General features: G+C 46.3%; 1 protein-coding gene across 1 annotated transcript in view; it reads left to right on the plus strand.

Moving 5' to 3' along the window:
• Window positions 1–19,499, plus strand: part of lars2 (leucyl-tRNA synthetase 2, mitochondrial) — a 91,253-nt gene that overhangs the window by 56,108 nt on the left and 15,646 nt on the right. The window contains exons 18-19 of the mRNA XM_078199672.1: window positions 5,687–5,764; window positions 18,150–18,261. Coding sequence (XP_078055798.1) covers window positions 5,687–5,764; window positions 18,150–18,261 — 190 coding nt within the window. The remainder of the gene's footprint in view (window positions 1–5,686; window positions 5,765–18,149; window positions 18,262–19,499) is intronic.

Raw genomic sequence — 19,499 nt, forward strand, 5'->3', positions numbered from 1 at the left:
AACAAAGGAGATAGTTATCGACTTCAGGAAGCGTAAAGGAGAACATGCCCCTGTCTACATCAACGGGGACGAAGTAGAAAGAGTTGAGAGCTTCAAGTTTTTAGGTGTCCAGATCACCAACAACCTGTCCTGGTCCCTCCATGCCGACATTATAGTTAAGAAAGCCTATACATTCTCAGAAGATGTACGACTGAAGGTGCATTGCAGGAGCCTGTGGATGTCCTAGCGTATGGCTCTCTGTTGGGATTGCTCGGGAAGTTTAAACTTCCACTTGGCTATTTCCCCTGCTCCCCAGGTTCTCCATGAATGTCTTCAATCCTGAGTCAGAGACTTTGGACAGTTCCTCAACCTGGGTAGTTACTGGGCAAGCACAAAACTGCTCCCCACTCCCAACCCAACTACCAACCTGTTCACCATCCTTGACCACCATTCACTCACATTCATCCACTTGCCTGTTCACCAATATCCACACTGGACGTTGCAATTTCCCTTATGGCGGCATGTTCCGTAAGACGGGCAGGGTCTGCCTTTCCCCCAACTCTACTCTGCTCCAGCAGAGTTCCCTGAGGGCGCTGCACTGTGCATTAGTGACAGCCGTGGTTGGAACGCCGCAGCATCGAGTGGGGGCAATTGATGAGTGCAGCATCAATCCAGCTATCGTTGCTGCTACTCTGCCCTCCCAAACCTTCATTCATTCATGGGACATGGGCATCGCTGGCTGGGCCAGCATTTATTGCCCATCCCTAGTTGCCCTTGGGAAGGTGGTGGTGAGCTGCCTTCTTGAATCGCTGCAGTCCACGTGCTGTGGGTTGACCCACAATGCCGTTAGGGAGGGAATTCCAGGATTTTGACCCAGCGACTGTGAAGGAACGGCGATATATTTCCAAATCAGGATGGTGAGAGGCTTGGAGGGGAACTTGCAGGTGGTGGTGCTCCCATGTATCTGCTGCCCTTGTCCTTCTAGATGGAAGTGGTCGTGGGTTTGGAAGGTGCTGTCTAAGGATCTTTGGTGAGTTGCTGCAGTGCATCTTATAGATGGTACACACTGCTGCCGGTGAGCGTCGGTGGTGGAGGGAGTGGATTTAAAAGTTGGAATCTCTTAATTCTGTTGGTTTGATTAGTTATTTTCATGCCCTGAAGGAACAGAAAAGCGTTAACATAAAGGAGCTGTCAAACTCGTTCCGAGATTCCAATCTCTCCTCCATTCTACTTTCTCCGCTCCAAGAAGAAATAATCTGATGCCAACTCCAGGATATCAGCATTCACACTGTTAATGCTGAGTGCTAGCATAGACCTTTGGGCTGAATGGGCTCCTGTACCGTAAATACTGTGATTACAGAATTTCAAAAGCTGAGAGTTCCACAGGGAGAGCAGAAAGCAGTGTCTATCGTCTGTTTAAGAGGTGTGCCTGTAGATGGCAGTGTTAGAATAACGTTCTGTAACTGAGGGGCGTTTGAAAGTTATGTCACTGAAATCTGAGTGCTGATAGAATGGAATTCCTACAGTGTAGAATGAGGCTATTCGGCCCATCAAGCCTGCACCGACAACAATCCCACCTAGGCCCTATCCCCGTAATCCCCCGACACTAAGAGATAATTCAGCTCGGCCAATGCACCCTAACCAGCACGTCTTTCAGACTGTGGGAGGAAACCGGAGCACCCGGAAGAAACCCACGCAGACACGGGGAGAACGTGTGGATTCCACACGGACAGTGAGCCGAGACCGGAATTGAACCCGGGTCCCTGGCGCTGTGGGGCAGCAGTGCTAACCCACTGTGCCGACCCTTTACTGATCTTTACTGTACCTTGGAAACCAGAGGACGTGGCGCTGTACATAAGCAAAGGTCAGTTCAGGTAGATTCCATGAGGAAAGATTAAGACACGAGAGCAATGTTCCCGACACTTGGATTGAGGGAACAGAGTACAGGACTACAAATCCCTCCTTCCCAGACAGAGTAGCAATAGGTGAGTAGAGCTTCCTCTTCATCCTCGGAGAGAAATGTCAGACCCCAACATTGTGTTTTACAAACCCACCACCACCGATGAATCCCCCCTCCATGTTAAAGAAACAACACGCACGCACGCAATAGAGGCCAGATTTGCAATCGTCTTTCCACTAACCGTGCGTTCTCCTGTTCTGACCGATGGAGACTGTCTACACCAGAGACCCCCCCTCCCTTTTCTCAAACCTCCCCCCCCCCCCCCCCCCCACTTTCTCAAACCTCTTCCCCCACCCCCCCCTCCTCTTGACCTCAGCCCCCAGCACCCTCTCCCTTTTCTCAATTGCCCCCCTTTCCCTCTTTTTGACCCCTGCCTCCCTCTAGTTTCACTGTATTTTATCCCCTGCCTTCTGACCTCCACCACTCTTAGTTCCGACTCCCGATGTCCAGCACCACGCGAGAGCAACCTGTATCATCTTCACGAATGAGAGGCTTTCAAAAAAAATTAACTAAATCCTTAAGCATCGTTTGGATTGGGGGTCTTTTTTTTGTGGGTGAAGAGGGAGAGATGAAATTCTCTGTTTAAAACCCCGCAAATTCGTACGAAGGGACTTGCATCGATCAGTGGCATCCCAGTAACCGGATTAAATTACGGTTAAAAACCATAATGCTAACAAGTAGTGGGTTTCAGCTTTGCTGCGATGAATTACCTGCCCACTCGCTGTAGTTGAAGTACAACACGCAGCACAACTACTCCTGATGAAAGAGGAGAAAAAAATATAGGAGCTTAAAGAAGCAGTTTCTAACTGAATATTGTACAAAGCTCCCTAGTTCACGTCACTGTCCTGTCGTGTTCTTGCTTCATGTTCAGCTGATGATTAAATGTCAGTGAAAATTTTGGAGTGTTTGTGATTTGACTGAGCCAGAAGCTTCTGAGGCCTCCAGTCTCTTTCCTCGGATCGAGGACAGAGGAGTTAAAAAAAAAGAAGCAACGTGTATCTTTCCAATTAATTAAGGACCCCACGCACCCCGGACATTCTCTCTTCCACCACCTTCCATTGGGGAAAAGATACAAAAGCCTGAGGTCACGTACCAACCAACTCAAGAACAACTTCTTTCCTGCTGCCATCAGACTTTTGAATGGACTTACCTCGCATTAAGTTGATCTTTCTCTACACCCTAGCTATAATTGTAACACTACATTCTGTGCAGTCCTTTTCTTCTCTATGAACGGTATGCTTTGTCTGTACAACGCGTAAGAAACAATACTTTTGACTGTATACTAATACATGTGACAATACTCAAATAATTATGCCCTGTGCTGTTGAATACGGTTGTCAAAAATTGTCAAGGCGTCTGCTTCTCCCCGTCCGAGAGAGGCGGAGCAGATGGGAGATCTCTTAGTCAAGGGAGGAATGACGACATGTAGCAATAGGTAGGGGGTGAATAAGTAAGAGAACTGACTATAGCATGGGCTGGAACTTGTAGAATTATACTGAGCAGCTGAACCAAACAGACCAGGCAGGGACGAGTGTGAACATCTGGTTCCATTCTATGCCAGAGTTGGTTGATCTCCACTATATTGTAACACTTGGCCACCATATCTTTAATTTGGAGAGGGGAAAATGGACTGGGACTCCTGCTAGTGATTACTATGGAGTGACCTCTACTAGAAATCATAGAATCAGACCACACAAAGAAAGCCATTCAGCCCATTTGGAAGAACTATCTAATTAATTCCGCCTACTGCTCCTGCCTCCACCCCTTCCCTATGGCCCAGTCTCTCTGTTTAACAATTCTGAGTGTGCTAATAGCTTCACTAACAACTAATTTAAGATAATCAGGCAAGCTCAAACATGGCTCATTCACACTCGCTGAAAATGATAATCATAAACCGGAATCCTTCCTCTGCAAACAAAAGGAATATGTTCAAACCATGTGCTTTGCTTGAATTACCTGGAAATTTGGAGTCTATAGCTGCCCATTGGCCACGGCCGTGGCCGTAGAGAATGCAATCAGTCAATCTGCCAACCAATCACCAACCTCTTTCTCCTGTTTATATAAATTGTTGAGTTCATTTGAAATTTAACATTTTCGCTTTTGTTCTGATGAGTGCCAGATGGAAAACTTCAACAGCATGTCTCTTTTCAGCAATATGTTCAAATATATATCCAGCTCTCTTTTGAAAGTTACTTTTGAATTCCCTTCCACTGCCCCTTTAGGCAACATGTTCCAGATTATCATTTGCTTTGTGAATGTTTTGTGAAATCGCCTTTTTTTTTCCTTTGGCAGTGATCTTAAATCCGGTTACTGGAAGCAATTTCTCAAAACCTTGTGCGGTTATTTATTGATGTTGGAATGCGCCGGGGCAACTGTGCTTACAATTGCCGTCCAGGTTAACTTGTGATTAGCAGCCTCTGCAGGGTGCCATTTAGTTAACGCCCATCGTGGCAGGAGGGCTGGGGAGGGAGAAAACCGGTGGCAAAATGGAGGAAAATTCACTTTTTATTCTTTCCTGGGATGTGGGTGTCGCAGGCGTTTATTGTCCAACCTGACTGCCCTTGAACTGAACATTTCCAAGGACGGTTAGCAGTCAACCACATTATTTTTAAAATTCATTCGTGGGACATGGGCGTTGCTGGCTGAACCAGCATTTATTGCCCATCCCTAGTTGCCCAAGGGCAGTTGAGAGTCAACCAGGTTGCTGTGGCTCTGGAGTCGCATGTAGGCCAGACCGGGTAAGGACGGCAGATTTCCTTCCCTAAAGGACATTAGTGAACCAGATGGGTTTTTCTGACAATGGTTTCATGGTCATCAGTAGATTCTTAATTCCAGATCTTTTTTGTATTGAATTCAAATTCCACCATCTGCCGTGGTGGGATTTGAACCCGGGTCTCCAGAGCATTAGAGTTTCTGGATTAATAGTCTAGCGATAATACCATAAGGCCATCGCCTCCCCATTACCTGTGATTCTGGAGTCACATGTAGGTCAGACTGGGTAAGGATGGCAGATTTCCTTCCCTAAAGGACATTAGTGAACCAGATGGGTTTTTACGATAATCAATGATAGTTTCATGGTCATCTATACTGATTATGTGGAGATGCCAGCGTTGGACTGGGGTGGGGAACACCAGGTTAAAGTCCAACAGGTTTATTTGAAATCACGAGCTTTCGGAGCGCTGCTCCTTCCTCAGGTGAAGTTATTACTGATGACTATAGCTTTATCATTCCAGCTTTATTAACTGAATTTGAATTCTACCAGCCGCTGTGGTGGGATTTGAACTCGTGCTCAGAGCCATTAGTCTGGGCCCCTGGATTGCTAATTCAATTACATCACCACTCTGCCACTGCCTTCCCGGGGAGGGGGAATAAAAACAGGTCGCAATGACCTCCTGGAGCCTTTACTCTTTCAGTAAGATGTTATAAAATGACTCGTCTATCAGATCACACCGCTAAAGACCCAAAACATGACTTCATACTATCTATAATTTTAAAAGAAACGAGGCTTTAATCTCTGGCTTCAGATGATCAACAGTTAATTATGAAGGTTATTTGCATGATTCGTGTTATGGTTTGAACCTCACCTTCTGCCTTGTAGACATTATTTATAATCTAGTTCAGTGAAGCTGCACAAAGATCTATACAGATTTTGGAGAGGGGATAAATGTCTGCAATTTCCACTAGGCTGGGCAAGTACAGGCAGCGATTGTTTTTAATTGTGTTTCCCTTGCTTTTAAATGTGTTTAGGTAACCGGCTACATGACAGAGGATTTCCTGTTGAATGCTGCAATCTCCCGGCTAATGGGCCTCACAAACACTCTATCAGTAAGTGCAGTTACTCGGATTCCTTGCTGGCAAAGAGGTTGGGGGGCACCACAAAGGGTATGTCAGGGAAAGGGCACACCACCTGGCAGACAGCTTCAAATGGAGCGGCACTGCTGCCTCACAGCACCAGGGACCCAGGTTCGATTCCCGGCTTTAGGTCACTGTCTGTGTGGAGTCTGTGCATTCTTCCCGTGTCTGCGTGGGTTTCCTCCGGGTGCTCCTGTTTCCTCCCACACCTAAGATGTGCGGGTTAGGTGGATTGGCCCCCATGCTAAATTGCCCTTTAGTGTCCTGGGATGTGCATATTAGAGGGATTAGCGGGGTGAATATGTGGGTTTACGGGGATAGGGCCTGGATGGGATTGTTGTCGGTGCAGGCTCGATGAGCCGAATGGCCTCCTTCTGCACTGTAGGGATTCTAAATTCCTCGAGTTGGTATTAAGGACATTCTGGTCGCTTTCACCTTTCAAGCACAAAGCAACTGTCTACAGGTTTGTTCTCCTTAAACACCTTTTTAAAAAAAAAATTGTTCAAACATTTATGGGTGGGATTTTCCGGCCACGCCCACCCTGAAACCGGAAAATCTCACCCGAGGTCAACACACCTTCGCACGGTCTGTTCCCCCCCCCCCCCTCCCATTATGATTCCCGTGGCAGGCAGGATGGGAAAACTCCCCCCAATGTGAATTGCAACAATATGTGCTGTTGCGGTGGAAGTTGATAATTCTTCGATCTGCCCAATCGTGATACTTCTGAAAGTGTAACTTTGAGCAATGTCTGCATTGTGGAAACCGGGAACTCCCGACTGCAGGGAGGAAAAGAAGATCTGCAGACAACAAAAAACAGAAAATGCGGGAAAATCTCAGCATCGGTGGAGAGAGAGAAAAGAGCCAACATTTAGAGTCTGGATGAAGCCTCTGAAGAAGAATCATCCAGATGCTGTCAGACCTGCAGAGATTTTCCGGCATTCCCTGTTAGTGTTCCAGATGTGGAGATGCCGGCGTTGGACTGGGGTAAACACAGTAAGACTTTTAACAACACCAGGTTAAAGTCCAACAGGTTTATTTGGTAGCAAATACCACTAGCGTTCGGAGTGCTGCTCCTTCGTCAGATGAAGTGGATATCACGTGAGGACACCATCTACCAGGTACACGGTACCTACTCTTGCAACTCGGCCAGCATTGTCTCCCTGATACGCTGCAGGAAAGGATGTCCCGAGGCATGGTACATTGGGGAGACCATGCAGACGCTACGACAACAGATGAATGAACACCGCTCAACAATCACCAGGCAAGACTGTTCTCTTCCTGTGGGGGAGCACTTCAGCAGTCACGGGCATTCAGCCTTGGATCTTCAGGTAAGCGTTCTCCAAGGCAGCCTTCACGACACACGACGGCGCAGAGTCGCTGAGCAGAAACAGATAGCCAAGTTCCGCACACATGAGGACGGCCTCAACCGGGATCTTGGGTTCATGTCACACTATCGGTAACCCCCACAGCTTGCCTGGACCTGCAGAATCTGTCCTGTCTGGAGACAATACACATTTCTTTAACCTGTGCTTAATGCTCTCTCCACTCACATTGTCTGTATCTTTAAGACTTGATTAGCTGTAAAGATTTGCATTCTAATCAGTATTCTGTAACTTGAGTTTGTGTCTCTGTGCCTTGTTTATGAGCAGATATCCACTCCATCTGACGAAGGAGCAGCGCTCCGAAAGCTAATGGTATTTGCTACCAAATAAACCTGTTGGACTTTAACCTGGTGTTGTTAAAACTCTTACTGTGTTCCGGATTCCAGCTATGGCAGTGATTTTGCTTTAGATCCGCAGCTAAGGTGACTGACCAGATTTATGGCAGTGCTCTCTCGGGATGACATTTGAGCAAGTTGGGTTTCGCTTCTCCTCCCTATTGCAGCGTTGTCTAAAAGAGGGAGGAAACAAGCTGAGGGTGAGGGGACTTCTGCCCCCTTATCACTTGTCCTTCATCCCAGCTAGTAGCTGGTGTGTTAGAAGTGAGGTAAGTGATTTTGGTGCAAGATGGTGAAGAGGCCAGAGAGTTTACCCAAGAAAAGGAGTGAATCATTCAGCTAATTTAAGCCCATTCCACCATTCAGTTAGATCGTTGTTGATCTGTATCTCTGTCCCACTCGAACACCTTGGCTCCATGCACCATCACACAATTATATTAATCCCAGTCGAGAATTTTTTAATTTGTGGGACATGGGCGCTGCCGGCTGGGCCAGCATTTATTGCCCATCCCTAGTTGCCCGAGGGCAGTTGAGAGTCAACCACATTGCTGTGGCTCTGGAGTCACCTGTAGGCCAGACCAGGTAAGGACAGCAGATTTCCTTCCCTAAAGGACATTCGTGAACCAGATGGGTTTTCTGACCGTGGTCATCAGTAGATTCTTAATTCCAGATTTTTTTTATTGTTGAATTCAAATTCCACCATCTGCTGGGGTGGGATTTGAAGTGGAGATGTCGGCGTTGGACTGGGGTAAGCACAGTTAGAGTTTTAACAACACCAGGTTAAAGTCCAACAGGTTTATTTGGTAGCAAATACCATAAGCTTTCGGAGCGCTGCCCCTTCGTCAGATGGAGTGGAAATGTGCTCTCAAACAGTGCACAGACACACAAATCAAGTTACAGAATACTGATTAGAATGCGAATCTCTAAAGCCAGCCAGATCTTAAAGGTACAGACAATGTGGGTGGAGGGAGCATTCAACACAAGTTAAAGAGATGTGTATTGTCTCCAGACAGAACAGCTAGTGAGATTCTACAAGCCCAGGAGGGAAGCTGTGGGGGTTACTGATAATGTGACATAAATCCAACATCCCGGTTTAGGCCGTCCTCATGTGTGCGGAACTTGGCTATCAGTTTCTGCTCAGCGACTCTGCGCTGTCGTGTGTCGTGAAGGCCGCCTTGGAGAACGCTTACCTGAAGATCCAAGGCTGAATGCAGTCATGGGCATTCAGCCTTGGATCTTCAGGTAAGCGTTCTCCAAGGCGGCCTTCAATCTGTGTTTTTCTTAGCCACTATCTTTCAGAGCTCCGTAAAGACTCTGTCTCCATGAAGCATCTTGTGTCCTTTGCAAATGCAGCATCAAACTATAGAATCCCTACAGTGCAGAAGGAGACCATTCGGGCCATTCAAGTCTGCACTGACTCTGAAAGAGTATGGAAGCAGCCGCGATGGGTGGGAGATGTGACCGGGGATGAATTGGTCTTTTTTTTGCTTCCACCTTTCCCCATGTCAAATACACCTCCAGAGCTCAAGCCCAAAGGAACTGGGTAAGAATGTGTAGTAAAATGTTCCAAGGCACTTCACAGAAGCAATATCAATGAAAACATCTGTTTATTTTTAGAAATCAGAAGAAGGATCAGCATCTTTCCCCTTACTGTACTCATTCTTTGTGTGCAGATTTAAACCTTAGTCGACTGCAGGGCACTAAAAACCAATTCTAACTAACTGTTTGCGGCATATTTCCTCAAGGTTTAAAGCTTGCATGGTTTTTTAAAAAAAGTTTATTTATTAGCGTCACAAGTAGGCTTACATTAACACTGCAATGAAGTTACTATGAAAATCCCCTAGTTGCCACACTCTGGCGTCTGTTCGGGTACACTGAGGGAGAATTTAGCACGGCCGATGCACCTAACCAGCACGTCTTTCGGACTGTGGGAGGAAACTGGAGCACCCGGAGGAAACCCACGCAGACACGGGGAGAACATGCAGACTCCGCACAGACAGTGACCCAAGCTGGGAATCGAACCCGGGTCCCTGGCGCTGTGAGGCAGCGGTGCTAACCCGCTGTGCCACCGTGCTGCCCACAGGGCTGTTGATCAACTAAAAATTTTATTCATCTTGCAACTCAAATGTTTCAATTTTGACAATATACTTCACTTCAGAATCGTAATCAGCTTCGAATTCTTTTATCGTCTTGACTCACTTTTGTACCCCTCCTACCCAAGTTTCCACATTTTTATTTCGTTTACCTCTTTAGGTTCAGCCTCTGGAGGCACTGTTCAGTCCAGTTGCAGCCACCAGTTTGAATTTAATCTTGCTATTTTGATTGAGATCCAGTTGTAACCAAATTGAAGGAATGAATTACATAATTGGCCAGTGTTAACTAGATCACAAAGGGGCTGGTTGCTGAGGAGACTATTTTGACAACATTTGCTCCGTTTTCTGCTCAGGGGTACAGTTGCTGGGCTTCTCTCTCGGCTCCTCGGCCCACTCCCTAAATCATCTTGATGTCCTTCCAGTTTTTCTCGAGGTCCATTGTGGAAATGCACAATCGGGCTGGAAAATATCAAGTGTTGAGAAGCAGCAAAGAAGAAATTCCCTCGAGCAGTTGCCTGGGCAATTAATTGCAACACAAATACTATTCCCAATAACGAGAAAAATGTTGGCACCTTCTGAACTCTATCCTTTCCCACTCTTTCTTTTCCACGCAGATTGAATAAACAGATCCGTGAAAGTATTTATTCTGTGAGGCGAATCTTCTGAAAATAACCTGGCCTCTGACGAATGAAGGCCAGATTTTTCAGCACTAGTTAAAGGAGCCTCCTTGACCAAATCTCCAAAACATGAGGGCTTCTGGCCTTAAAGTAACACTGAAAGCTGTAGATAATTAACAGCGGATGTCTATATACACATTGCCTTATATGATGAGCACTGATAGCTTCAAATGGGCGCGGTTAGTCCTGAACGATGTGTCCCTTTTAAGTTTGTTCAGGTGGTTTTTATTAGAAAAGCTCCCTGAAGAACACACAGTTCGTACAAATCTTCCCTAAGGCATAAAGGGCATTTCTTTGTTTTTCTGAGCCCCAGTTCTTGGGGCTGTTCTCATGATCTCGCTGGGAGTATATCAGATTCGTTTTTTTACGGCCAAAAGCCATTTGTGATGTGTGAAAACACTGCAGCCTGGTGTTAAACGTTTCTGCATTTTATGTTACGATTTCTTAAAAAAAAACAAGATTACAAGGAGCGCTCCTATATTGTATTGTGGAATGATAGACACGGTTTGGTGCCAGTATTGTTCCTCTAAGCTTGCCATACCCCAGCAAGCTGACTTCAAAATTCTCATCCCTCCATGATCTTGCCCTAACTGACAGCTGCGTATCTTTGCATCCGCCATTGCCGTAATGTTTGACTTCTCCATCTGTTCTTCTCTTCCCTGGTTTCAGTCACTGTGCTCTAGTTTTTTATTCTCCTGTGGAATGTGGGTGCCACTGACTGGGCCAACATTATTGCCCATCTATAATTCACCTCCAAATCGATTTTCAAGTTTGCTGACGACACCACCATAGTGGGTCAGATCTCAAACAATGATGAGACAGAGTACAGGAATGAGATAGAGAATCTGGTGAACTGGTGCGGCAGCAATAATCTCTCCCTCAATGTCAACAAAAAAAGAGATAGTCATCGACTTCAGGAAGCGTAAAGGAGAACATGCCCCTGTCTACATCAACAGGGACGAAGTAGAAAGGACTTCAAATTTTTAGCTGTCCAGATCACCAACAACCTGTCCTAGTCCCCCCATGCTGACACTATAGTTAAGAAAGCTCACCAATGCCTCTACCTTCTCAGAAGACGAAGGAAATTTGGCACGTCAGCTACGACTCTCTCCAACTTTTACAGATACAACCAGAAAGAATGCTTTCTATGGTGTATCACAGCTTGGTATGGCTCCTGCTCTGCCCAAGACCGCAAGAAGCTACAAAAGATCGTGAATGTGGCCCAACCCATCACGCAAACCAGCCTCCCATCCATTGACTCTGTCTACACTTCCCACTGCATCAGCAAAGCAGCCAGCATAATTAAGGACCCCACGCACCCCGGACATTCTCTCTTCCACCTTCTTCCGTCGGGAAAATGATACAAAAGCCTGAGGTCACGTACCAACCGACTCCAGAACGGCTTCTTCCCTGCTGCTGTCAGACGTTTGAATGGACCTACCTTGCATTAAGTTGATCTTTCTCTACACCCGAGCTATGACTGTAACACATTCTGCATTCTCTCCTTTCCTTCTCTATGAACGGTATGCTTTGTCTGTACAGCGCACAAGAAACAATACTTTTCACTGTATGTTAATACAAGTGACAATAATAAATCAAATCAAAGAAAGTGATGGTGAGTCGCCGCCTTGAACCGCTGCAGACCGTGTGTCGTTAGCAACACCCACAGTGCGTTAGGGAGGGAACTGCAGAATTTTGACCAAGTGACAGTGAAGGAACGGCAATTTGGTTTCAAGTCAGGTTGGTGGGTGATTCGGCGGAGAACTTGCAGGAGGTGGTGTCTGCTGCCCTTTTCCGTCTAGCCATAGAGGGGCAGGTTTTGAAACTATTGACGAAGCCTTGATGAGTTGCTGCAGTGTGCAAACTAGAGCTATGGTGGCCCCATGAGCTTGCTTGACCTGTCAACGGCTGATCTGTCTGTCCCCCATAATCATTGACTCCTTTGCAGATGAGAAGTCTGTTGAATTTTGTCCCATCTCCACTGTCCTCTGGAGTCGTGAATTCCAAGATTAATGATCCTCTGAGAGAAATTCTTCCTCCTCTTAAATGGCAGACCCATTATTTTGAAACTGTGCCCTCTAGCTTGCCCCATGAGAGGAGATACCCTCTCAGGATTTACCCTGTCAAGCCCCCTCGGAATCTTAACATGTTTCAGTAAGATCATCTCTCATTTTTCTGAACTCCAATAGATATAGACCCAACCTGCTCAACCTTTTCTTGGAGGACAATCCCTTCACCTTGGGAATCAACTTAGTGAACCTTCTCTGAACAGCTTCTGTTGCAACTGTGTCCCTCAAATAAGGAGACCAAACTGTGTGTAGAACTTCAGATGCAGCCTCAGCAATGTCTTTGACTGTGGCAAGACTTCCCTTCTTTTATACTCCATTCGCTTTGCAATAAAGATCAGCATGCTATCAGCTTTCCTAATTACTGTGCCTGCGTTCTAACTTCTTGTGATTCATAGAATCCCTACAGTGCAGAAGGAGGTCATTCAACCCATCAAGTACCCAGCTTCACACAGGCCCTGTTCCTGTAACCTCACATATTTACCCTGTAAATCCCCCTGACACTAGGGTTAATTTAGCACGGCCAATCAACCTAACCCGCACATCTTTGGACCGTGGGAGGAAACCGGAGCACCCGGAGGAAACCCATGCAGACATAGGGAGAATGTGCAAACTCCACACAGACAGTCACCCGAGGCCGGAATTGAACCCAGGTCCCTGGCGCTGTGAGGCAGCAGTGCTAACCACTGTGTCACCCCGGGGGTTCATGTGCAAGGACACCCAGATTCCTCTGTTCCACAACATTATACCGCTTTGATATTCTGTTTTCTGTTCTTTCTGCCAAAGTGGACAACCCCACAATTTCCCACATTATATTCCACTGCCAATTTTTTGCCCACTCACTTAACCTATCCCTATCCTTTTACAGACTCCATGTTGTCCTCAACTTTATTCCTGTCTTTGCGTCATCAGCAAATTTGGGGAAAACAGTCAGTCCCTTCAGCTAAGTCACTGATATTGATCATAAATAGCTGAGGCCCCAGCACTGATTCCTGGCACTTTGCCAACTTGAAAATGACCCATTTTTCCCGACTGTTTCCTGTCAGTTAGCCAATACTCTATCCATGCTAATATATCCCCTCTAACACCATGAGTTCTTATCTTGTGTAGTGACCTTTTATGTGGCACCCTATCAAATACCTGTTGAAAATCCAAATGCACTATGGGGGCTCAGAAAAAATTCGAAGTGCCGACCATTGTTTTTCAGCAAGGGGAGGGGGGAATCAGATTTTATGACACTTAGGTTGTGGCTCTTTTTTCAACTGATTCTTGCCAGCATGGGGAGGGGGCTGGGCCTACGCTCACCGGCAAACTGGCTACAGATTGCTAGTGGGCGCTATTGTGCATGCGCCCTGATCTCCCAGTGCAGTGTGTCACGAGTTCACCGTGCACAGGGAGATTGTCACTCCCTCCCCACCCTGGACATCGCAGCCCCCGGTGTGACAAGCCGGTAAGATTGTTCCCATGCTCTACTTGCTTGCCTTTATCCACACTGTGTTACATCCTCAAATAACTCTAATAAATTTGTGGAGTGAGTGAATGTTTATGGTGGTGGTTCCGGGATGGTGTCGAGCTTCGAGTGTTGTTGTTGCACTCATCCAGTATTCCATCACACTCCTGACTTGTTTTGTCGATGGGCATTGAGGAGTCAGAAGGTGAGTTACTTGCCGCAGAATTCCTAGCCTCTGATCTGCTTTTGTAGTCACAATATATATGCCTGGCCCAGTTTGGTTTCTGGTTAATGTTGTACACCCACCCCAAGACCTTGCTGGTGAGGGTTCCAGTGATGACGATGCCTTTGGATATCAAGGGGAAGATGGTCCGACTCTGTCATGTTGGAGGTGGTCATTGCTGGGCTTACTTGTCATTTATCAGCCCAAGTCTGGATATGGTCCCAAGCCTTCCAGTTTAAAGTTTATTTATTAGTGTCACAGGTAGGCTTACATTAACACTGCAATGAAGTTACTGTGAAAATCCCCTAGTCGCCACACTCTGGCACTTGTTCGGGTATGCTGAGGGAGAATTTAGCACAGCCAATGCACTGAACCAGCACGTCTTTTGGACTGAGGGGAAACCGGGGCACCCAGAGGAAACCCACGCAGACATGGGGAGAATGTGCAGACTCCACACAGTCACCCAAGCCAGGAATGGAACCCAGGTCCCTGGCGCTGTGAGGCAGCAGTGCTAACCACTGTGTTGCCCCTGAGGTGTCGGAATATTCAGCTTCAGTAACTCGAACTCTGAGGACCCCAGTGCCCAGTTCTGTCTGCCCCCTCTCTGCTTTAAACAAAACCTCAAGACCCAAATTTTCGGCCAAACTTTCGATTTCCCATTTCTGCAAATCCTTCCATTCCTTCTCCCGCTTGCTCTCATTGTCTTACCCTCCTGTCACTGAAGGTTAGGGTACATCTTTGTCCACATAAAGGACATTGTGGACCTGAAAATTGTAACATTAGGTTGAGGGTTTTGAGAGAGAGGGAGAGAGAGATAACCAATGTTATAGTTGAGGATAACCAGCAATAGCATTTTGCGTGGGGTGGAATGTATGCTGGCTGGAGATTGATGAGTTTATATAAAGTGGGGCCAGGGTAACGGTTGCCCTTGCAATTGAATTCTTACGAACTGACTGCATGCTTACTTAGCAACAATTAGACATTTTGGTCTTAAAGGAATACAAGACAATAATACATCCTCCAGAGTATAATCCTGTCTTTATGGCATCTCTTGCTTTTTAGTAACCACCACCATGGTGAATCTCCCAGTAAATATTCTATTAAATTCAATCTAAGGGCAGTCATTTAATTGAAGACGCATTCTGTGCTGTTTGTAATTAAAAGTTTAACGTTTATTTATTAGTATCACACGTAGGCTTACATTAACACTGCAATGAAGTTACTGTGAAAATTCCCTAATCGCCACACTCCAGCGCCTGTTCGGGTACACTGAGGGAGAATTTAGCACGGCCGATGCGCCCTAACCAGCACATCTTTCGGACTGTGGGAGGAAACCGGAGCACCCGGAGGAAACCCTCGCAGACACGGGGAGAGCTTGCAGACTCAGCACAGACAGTGACCCAAGCCGGGAATCGAACCCGGGTCCCTGGCGTCCTGTGCCACCTTGCCGACAGTGGGTCTTTAAATGTTGCACTGTGACACCTAGATAAATGCTATTTTATAATGAATATATTACCCCAGCATTCTGCAACCTGCACGCAGACTTCCCGCACGTCACTCAAAGTGCTTTCTGAGAAAGTGAACAGCCACCACTGACATTTCAAATACCAAGCATGAGTTTAAAGAAATTCCAAAAAGATTAATATTCCACAGTCACACGATTTAAATTAATTCACTGAATTGTCTTCCTTTTGTTACATGTTTTATTTGAAGGTCACATCCTTCAAAAGCTGAGAACAGAATGTGATATTTTTACCCAGTGGTGTGACTGACCCAAATTTGGATTATTTAATATACGCAATGTATCTAATTCCCGAGAGTGCATCAGTGCTGTTCAGTCACTCGTACTGACGGGGTTATCCTTCTTGACCTTCTGGCATGTTCTGCGCAGTATGCTTCTCTTCACACAGTCTGGAAAAACAAGAGGACCAATTTTAGATGCTTAGCTGGGGTGATATTCTTTCAGGGGCCACGTTAGCGAGGAATTAGTTCTGAGCACACTTCTGCTGGCAGTCTCAAATTTAAATAGTATATTGAACCAAAGGAAAGAGTGAAGTTACAGAGGCGGAGAAAGGCACGGAGATGGGAATGAGAAAGAGAGCCCTTTTCACTTAATATTTCTCTCAGAATACTTTTCCAACCTCCATGTGTTGCCACCGGCTACAGAAATAACAGGTCTTCCCATTGCGACCGCAGTATGGTTTTCTTTTTGTGTGCCAGTCTGGCTAAACCATATTTTTGTGCCCGAGTCGGAAGCTTGTGGGCTCTCCGACAGATTTAATCTCATAATTCAGTTTTTAAAAAACGTTTATTAATCTCACAAGTAGGCTTACATTAACACTGCAGTGAAGTTACTGTGAAAATTCCCCGGTCGCCACACTCCGACGCTTGTTTGGGTACACTGAGGGAGAATTTAGCACAGCCAAATACACCTAACCAGCACGTCTTTCGGACTATGGGAGGAAACCGGAGCACCCGGGGGAAACTTGCGCATACACTGGGAGAGCGTGCAGACTCCGCACAGACAGTGATCCAATCTGGGAATCGAACCCCGGTCCCTGGCGCTGTAAGGCAGCAGTTCTAACCACTGTGCCACCTAATTCAGGCCAACCATTCGAGCATGGTTTCGTTGTTTTTTTTTTGGAGGTACTATCTGCTCTGGTACACAGATGACGGTAAGTTATCCAGGTGTCCCAGCCAGCATCCCTCCATCCATCAACATTTGTTATTTCTGGCTCTCTGCTGGGACTCCATTTTTAAAACATTGGCGCCACTGCAAGAAGCAATCAGTTGGTTGTAAAAAGCACTTGCGTTTATGTTGGGGACGCAATGGCCAGAATGTTGCCATCCCGCCCGCCACGGGAATCGGAGCGGGCGAGGGGCGGACCACGGAAAGGTCCGTTGACCTCGGGGCAGCATTTTACGGTTTTAGGACGAGCGAGGCTGTGAAATTCCACCCAATGAGGCGAAACACCAGATTGTTTTGTGCATGCGGAGTTTGTTCGTGGTTCTGAGAGCTTGTGCTCCCAGCGACATTGCGAGTCCAGCCCTGACCTCTGTGCCCTTGCTAACGTTGTCGCTTGCCTGGTGGATACTCTGATGTTTCTTAAAAATTGTAAACCATCCCTCCTGGGTAGCATTAACCACACCGTTGGATTGAATTTGAATATTTTGCAAATGACAACCTTTCACATTAAATAAGCATTAGCCTAATGCAAGCTGATGGAGAAATTTCAGTAACTTTTTTAAAGAATCTTTTGTATTTTTGAAAAAAAGCTCCAAAATGGAAATGTCATGTTGCTCAGATACTGTTTCTGGGCTCAGCATTTGAGCTCAACAACTTCAGGCGGTGAACTTTCCCCTCCATCTTGATCCCTTTTTTTTTGTTTCCTTGGTTTATCCCATACAGCCCCCACCCCACTCCCTCCCCCACTGGGCCATCTGTCACTTGTTCTTTAGTTTTGCTCCCACAGAGTGCTGACCTTTGTTCTCTTGTTAACACATTCTGCTGTCTGACCTTTATGCCACTATTAGCACCACATTCAGTCCTTAATGCTACCATTAACACTCCCTTTGCCTTGTGTCCATGACATCTTTCTCAATCTCTCTTTAGCTCTGACCCATCCCTAACCTTCTGATCTGCCCCTACCAACCCCCCCCTCGCCCCCAACTCTATAATCCATGATGTGGTGATGTCGGCATTGGGTTGGGGTGGGCACAGTAAGAAGTCTCACAACACCAGGTTAAAGTCCAACAGGTTTATTTGGAATCACGGGCTTTCGGAGCGCTGCCCCTTCATCAGATGAATTAGGACTTTAGCCTGGTGTTGTGAGACTTCTTGCCATATAATCCGTTACATTTCTAAGCCTCTTTAGCTCTGGAGAAGAGTCAGATGGACTTGCAACATTAGCCCTGTTGCCCTCGCCACAGATGCTGCCAGACCTGCTGAGTTTATCCAGCAATTTCTGTTTTTATTTTCAGATTTCCAGCATCCGCAGTATTTTGCTTTTAATTGGTGATGTCTGTTGTTCGCGGTGGATCATGTGTCAGTGTCTCTTGTAGAACTTGACTTTAGCTTTATGCAATTGTTAAAGATTGTATTGTCTCTCACCCTGCTCGCCCTTACTTTCAGCAAGCTTCATCTCCAGTGATACTGCACAGCGTGGAATACGAAGATGCTCTAGCGACCTTGAGTATTATGACGGCGCCCATGGTTCCATATCTAGCATCAGAGTTGTGGAAAGGTAAGAGTTTTTATTACATTTTTTTGTTATGTAAACAGTCGCACTGGCAAAAAGATATTTGCCGTCCCAATCTTTGAATGCAGTGTTACATTTGCTGTTGAGTATGCTGTGTTTGGTGAGCATTTTTAAACCTTAAACTTGAGGGCGATTAGGGATGAGTAATAAATGCCAGTCTAGCCAATAATACCCGCATCCCATGAACTAATAAAACATTTTAAAGTAAGTTATAATATGTAATTGATGACGAACATGTAGCTGTCGTGCCATCAGCGGCAGAGTCCCAAATATTGCACCAATCTTGAATTCCAACAACCTCGCTGCGTTCTCTCCTGCCCGATACTCGATGGGCTGAATGGCCGCCTTCTGCACTGGAGAGATTCTAAAAACCCAAATGCCACAAGACATGAGTGTTAACTTTTTCCCAGCAAAGTGGAATAACTTTTTCCTTCTGTTTTTATTTACTTACTGGTTAACAGCCTCGCTGCATTTAATTATTTGTTTTAATGTTGCAATCCTGTTCGCTGGTTGTAGGCGAGAGCAACAGTTACTAATTGGGGAAAGGTTGGGGCATTATTCTCGAGTGTGTTTAAGAATGGGTGGAGGGAGGAAAACGGAGTCTGGCTGTGTTCTCGGGGCTGTGAGAATAAATTTGCGTTGAAGAAAAGACTGGCTGCAGATCCCTCCTTTGCTCGATGAATGAGCAGTGAGTTATAACCAAGTCATCTTCTCTTTCACAATTACCATCCTGTGTCATTTCCCCCTCTTATTTTTAAAGAGATTGGTTCATCGATCACATGTTTCCAACCACCCGTTCCGTCGGGTTATTTTCTCGAAACCAATTTAACACAAAAGGAAGCATTTGAATACTGGATGACTGAGATCTCCGCAGACACAGACAGACCCTCCTAAAGTTTGTTTATTAGTCACAAGTGGGCTTACATTAACACTGCAATGAAGTTACTGTGAAAATCCCCTAGTCACCACACTCCGGCGCCTGTTCGGGTACACTGAGGGAGAATTTAGCATGGCCAATGCACCTAACAAGCACGTATTTCAGACTGTGGGAGGAAACCGGAGCACCCGGAGGAAACCCACGCAGACACAGGGAGAACGTACAGACTCCACACAGGCAGTGACCCAAGCCGGGAATCAAACCTGGGTCCCTGTTGCTATGAGGCAGCAGTGCCACCGTGCCGTCCTCTGCTGCTGCACGTACCCAAAGGAGCAGCACCTGCAAC

Source organism: Mustelus asterias, chromosome 2 (genome assembly GCF_964213995.1).
Source record: "Mustelus asterias chromosome 2, sMusAst1.hap1.1, whole genome shotgun sequence".
Taxonomy (NCBI): domain Eukaryota; kingdom Metazoa; phylum Chordata; class Chondrichthyes; order Carcharhiniformes; family Triakidae; genus Mustelus; species Mustelus asterias.